Below are 5,534 nucleotides of genomic sequence, written 5' to 3' on the forward strand. Positions count from 1 at the left end.
AAGATGTGCGGTAGTTGCATGTCAAGGCACGACCCGCAATTGCACACGTTGTGCAGCGGTTGCATGTCCACACCTAAAGTTTTTTGTGCGCGCAACTACATGTGCTACAACCCTTATGCAAATGTTGCGGACACAATGCATATGCAACTAGGGGTGTCGGGGTGCTAGGAATGGGTGTGAGCCGGTAATAGGGATGGCAATGGGTACCTATTACCCACGTACCCTGCGGGTAAAAATCCTATTAGGGTAAGGGTATGGGACAAAAAGTTACCCATGGGTATGTAAATAGGGAAATCTCAAACCCACCGGTACGGGTATAAGATCATATAACCCATACCCACATACCCATGTACCCTTATAAAATCTAGCAAGTACGAAAAAATTACCTCCACCCTTTGTCATGAGTTTGTGAACTTAAAAATGTATGACTATGCACTACTGTTTATGACTACTATGTGTTGATGTTTTGAAGTGTTGTTGTTTACAAGAAAGTGCTGATGTTTATAAAATGTGGTGTGTCTATGATGTGTTGTTGTTTATAAGTATGTATTGATCTTATTATGTGTTGTTGTTTATAAATTATGATTGTATCTTGTTGTTATGATTATGTGTCGCTCAAATTGATGTTATGCAAACATGGTTATTTTTACCCGCAGGTACCCATTTACCCTATGGGAAAAATTTGTACCCATTAGCGGGTATGGGTACAGATGACCGGTAAGATTAAATGGGACGGGTAAGGGTATGTGGTAGCTCCACCCGTACCCAAACCCTATGGGTGCCATCCGCCTGGTAAGGTGTAATAAGTATTTTTATTTTATTTCTTCATTACATAAAAGATTTTGTTTTTTGTACTCTATAATCAACTGTATTTTTCGGTTACTATTATTTTCTTCATTTTTGTCCATCCTTGTTTCTCGTCGACGTACATGAATACCTAGACCTGATGTACATGAATTGTATTTGTTTTTTTTTTTGGGGAAAGGCCATCATGGCTAGCTTTATTGAACTAAAGAGCAATTACATCGTTTATTAGTTGGCTAAGTAAAAACCCCGGTGGTTCATTAGCCCAACTATTGCCACACTTATTACAAAAACTGAACTTTGCTAGCTTGTGAGCAACAGAATTTGCATCACGAAAACAATGCTTAAAGATGACCTTCCCTATTGACGTAGCTATATCAACGCATTCCGCAAAGATTGCCGCTGCCGCATCCCACCATTGAGCCTGCCCTTGACAGTAATTCATCACATTCAAATAATCGGATTCTGCTTCAACTATGTTAAAACCCAAAGAATTTGCCAGGTTTAGTCCATCGCGCATTGCCATTGCTTCAACAGTCATTGCGTCAGCTGCGTTTTGGATGAGTCTACATTGAGCTGCTATGAATATTCCTCTTGCATCACGCAAAATTGCCGCTGTTGCACCCAAGCCATCATCTACATGGAACGAGGCATCAACATTAAGTTTAACGAAGTTGGGTTCTGGTCTCGTCCACTTATGTTCACTCGTCTATGGCTTTTGAATTGACTTCACATATTTCCCGACAATAGCCAAGATCGGACCAGGCCACCGGAGTGGAGGAGGGCAAGAATCATGATGTGTATGTTGCCTACGCAGCCACCATAAATACCGGCATCCGGTGGCGAAAACTTCTTTGCAGTTCAGACTTGGCATAACTGACAAGGGAACGTCTGACTCAACGAGTAGATGTTCCAAAGTTACCGATCCTGAACGATCAATGTGTAAAGCACTGTTTACCTTATCAATAAGGCCCAGATCAGTCCACAATCTCTTGGCAAGTATGCATTGAAAGAGCAGGTGTCTCACATCTGCAGGGCCATTCTTGCATATCGGACATACACCACTCACAGGCAAGTGTTTATTTGATAAGATTGATTTCAGAGGGACAATTCCTCGGAGCGCTCTCCAACAAAAAAATCTGTACTTTTCGTGGAACTTGCAACTCCCAGAGGTGATTCCATATTGCTGATTGCCTGGTACTACTGGACGTGAGATTATCTCCTACTTTGCCTCCGTATTTATGTGCCCATTGTTCGTGGTAAGCAGTCCGAAAAAAAATCCCTTAACTCGTAAGATGCCAAGCAACAAAATCATCAAAGGCTTGAAAGTTTATCGAAATCTGCAGAATCCTTCTTACATCCACAGGGTTAAAGATGTCTCTGATCAAGTCGTCATCCCACTGTCCTGTAACTGGATCAAGTAGCTCCACCACCTTAGATATCACGGTGTGTCCCCGAGGAGTTAAAATCTTCCTGTCCGGACTTGCAGGAACCCATGGATCATTCCATATATTCACCTTCTCTCCCGAACCAATTCGCCAAATATAGCCACGCTTAAAAGTGGCAAGACCCGCAATGGTACTCTGCCATGTAAAAGAAGATCCTTTTTTGGGGCCTGCAAAGAGTAAATCAGTGGATGGGAAGTATTTGGCCTTCAAGATTTGGGAACAAATAGATTCTGGATTTGTAATCAGCCTCCAACATTGCTTAGCTAATAAAGCCAAATTAAAGGAGTGTAGATCCCTGAATCCCATACCACCATCACATTTTGGAATGCATAATTTCCACCAAGAAAACCAATGCATCTTTTTATTTTCTTCATCATATCCCCACCAAAATTGTGCAATCACATCTGTAATATCTTTACACACTCCCTTCGGAATGCAGAATACAGACATAGCAAAAACTGGAATGGCCTCTGCAACAGCTTTCAATAGAATTTCCTTCCCTCCTGTAGATAACGGTTTCTCTCAGTGGTAGTCAACATTACAAGCAGACAAGCAAATAAGGCCCAGTCCAGCCCAATAAGAAAAATACAAACAGAACACAGCACACAGGGCAACTGGGCGAAGTTCTCAAGAAAGAAAACCGGGGACAACGTTCCAGACTGAGAAAAAATTGGAGTGAATTATAAAAAAACCACCACGTTTGAAGTTATGCTTCGAAATTGTCACCACATTTCTTGCATGCCCCCAAAATCTACCTCATTTCTTGTTAATTTTTTCAATAAACACAAATGACCGATTTAGGACTAATCAAACCAATTTCTGACATGTTAGGCCGGCTGGTCAGGTCCAAGTGGCACTAAAAGTCAACAGAATTGCCTAAAAAAGACTAAAAGTCGACACAAAAGCATTGACAGTTAAGTTGGATGTGGGTGAAGTTCTCAAGAAAGAAAACCGGGGACAACGTTCCAGGCGGAGAAAAATCGCATCGGATGAAACTGGTGACATCATTCAACCGAGACTTCGTTAAGTCTGTGAGCATTAGTCGCTTACCAGAAACAATATGATACATCATAAAACGAAGCATAAAATAGCTACCAAACACACGCGAAAAAAGAAAGAGTACTCGTGACAAACACATGACCCACCCCACGGCAACCAGCAACTCATCTGTGTGACTCGACACAGTTTTGAAGCTTTATTCAGAACTCTATGCAGTAGCGATGGGGTTGGAGGTCTGGCTCCCCATGGACTTGAAGGCTTCGAACCTCGGCTCCTTGTCCTCGAACTTGTGGCGCACGTACAGCTTCATGTAGTCCTCGAACACGAACCTGGGGTACGCCCCGCCGGCCGCCTCCGCCAGCGCCGGCGCCGGGAAGATCACCGCGTCGCTGGCCGGGTTGTAGAAGGAGGCGATGGACATCCGGTTGCCGTCGGCCTGCGCGACCACGCGGTGGAGCACGCTCTTGTACCTGCCGTTGGTGATCACCTCCAGCTGGTCGCCCAGGTTGACGACGATGGAGTGGCGCGTGGGCGGCACATCCACCCACTCGCCGTCCTTGAGCAGCTGGAGGCCGCCGACGCGGTCGTCCTGGAAGAGCAGGATGATGCCGCCGGCGTCGGTGTGGGCGCGGAGGCCCTTGACGAGGTCGGGGCGCGGGCACGGCGGGTAGCTGCTGACCTTGGTGCCGAAGGTGGGGACGCCCTTGGAGCCCCGGAACGCCCGCGTGAGGTACCCTTTCTCGAGGCCGAGGTTCTCGCAGAGCAGGTCCAGCAGCCGCTCCGCCAGCCTCTCCAGCTCCGCCGCGAACTGCTTCATCACCCGCCGGTACTCGTCGTCGAGGTCGGGTATCTCGGCGATGTTGGGCTCCGGGAGGTGGCGCACGAAGAAGGTGCTCTCCCAGTCCAGGTTCTCCGCCGCCTTGTCGCCGTCCTGCAGCGTCTTGCTGGCGAACTCGAGGAACCTCTGCTCGCGCACCCTCTTGTAGTGCTCCTTGGTCATCTTCTCCACCTCGTCCATCAGCTCCGTCGAGATGCCGTGGTCCAGAACCTGCACGCACCGCCGAAAACAGAGAGAGAGCAAATCAACATTAAGGATGGGTCGATGAGGAGATTCATCTTGTCAGATTATGCCATATTACTACTGTGGTGTATTCACCTGGAAGAAGCCCCAGTTCTGGCATGCATCGTGCAGAAGGTTCATCGCCGCCGGCCGCTCCTCCCCGCGGAGCAGACCCATGTCGATGATCGGGAATGACAATGTCGATGCCATCTTACCCTCTTGATTCGTCACGTCACCCTCGAGACAAGCTGCGTCTCCGGATGTTTCTTCTTGCACCGAGCTTCAGAGCTTGCCTGATGCTGTATGAAAGAGCCAGGAGTGCAGTGCCTGGAAGAAGGCCAGCTTCGGGTGCAATTTATAGCCTCGATCGACCAGGCACCCAAAATGCTTCGACCAGAGAATTGCAAAAATAAAATAAAATGCTTCGACTAGAATGGGTCGACCTTGACCCCTCAGATACATATTAGATATCGCTGATTTAGTATAACTTTATGCTAAATCAACGAGAAATAATAGGGTACGGAACTTATGAACATTGTACTGTAGTATTATTAGCAGTCATTATGCTAAATCTTTCAATCAGAATCACGCAATAAATTACAATGGTCATATCGGATTTCCAAAATATTGTTATGGGCTTTAAAGTGTAGAATCTATATTCGTAAAGGGAGTTGATAGGTCGGCATCCACAGTTTAATTTCACCTCATCTCCCATCACCACCCCTTCAGGCTGGGTTTTTCATCCTCACACTCAAAACTGAATTAATTCGCGTGACCCTCCTTTTATTTTTTCATGCTTGCTTTGACAGGTGCTGATTCAATTCAATCACGTAAATAATATATAATTAAGAATTCAAAAATAACATCATATATGTAAGATCACCTTCCTAAAAGACAGACAGTAGATTTTCCTCAATAACCTTCCAAACCAAAATCAGATATTCTTCAATAACAAATTGCTAATCCCGCACACTACGACATCTACTATTGAATGACAATAATAACTTTCCTAATACAACAAAAATAACATATATTTTTATACTTACCAAATCACATAATTCAACTATTATTAAAACTCAATCTGTATGTCATTTGGTACCCCTCCCATCGTTTGAACACATCCTCCACTCCCACTGATCAATTTTTTTAAACAAGCACTGATCCAATTTTTATGCAAATACAAAACCAACTTCCCATACGTTTTTCCATAAAGAATTAACTTC

General features: G+C 45.0%; 1 protein-coding gene across 1 annotated transcript; it reads right to left on the minus strand.

Annotated features, from left to right (window-relative positions):
- Positions 1-3,256: 3,256 nt before the first annotated feature.
- LOC123121702 (1-aminocyclopropane-1-carboxylate oxidase 1) lies at positions 3,257-4,647 on the minus strand. The gene is made up of 2 exons (XM_044541721.1): positions 4,408-4,647; positions 3,257-4,299 (listed from the first exon to the last, which is right to left on the minus strand). Exons 1-2 carry the CDS (start codon positions 4,519-4,521, stop codon positions 3,460-3,462), a joined length of 954 nt encoding a protein of 317 aa, XP_044397656.1. The 5' UTR covers positions 4,522-4,647; the 3' UTR covers positions 3,257-3,459.
- Between the last annotated feature and the right edge of the window lie 887 nt (positions 4,648-5,534).

Source organism: Triticum aestivum, chromosome 5D, assembly GCF_018294505.1.
Source record: "Triticum aestivum cultivar Chinese Spring chromosome 5D, IWGSC CS RefSeq v2.1, whole genome shotgun sequence".
Classification (NCBI taxonomy): Eukaryota; Viridiplantae; Streptophyta; class Magnoliopsida; order Poales; family Poaceae; genus Triticum; species Triticum aestivum.

Coding starts and splice junctions, on each gene's coding strand:
- LOC123121702 (XM_044541721.1), bottom strand. CDS start 4,521: ATGGCATCGACATTGTCATTCCCGATCATCGACATGGGTCTGCTCCGC. Junction 4,300..4,407: donor AGAACTGGGGCTTCTTCCAG/GTGAATACACCA, acceptor CGGTGCGTGCAG/GTTCTGGACCACGGCATCTC.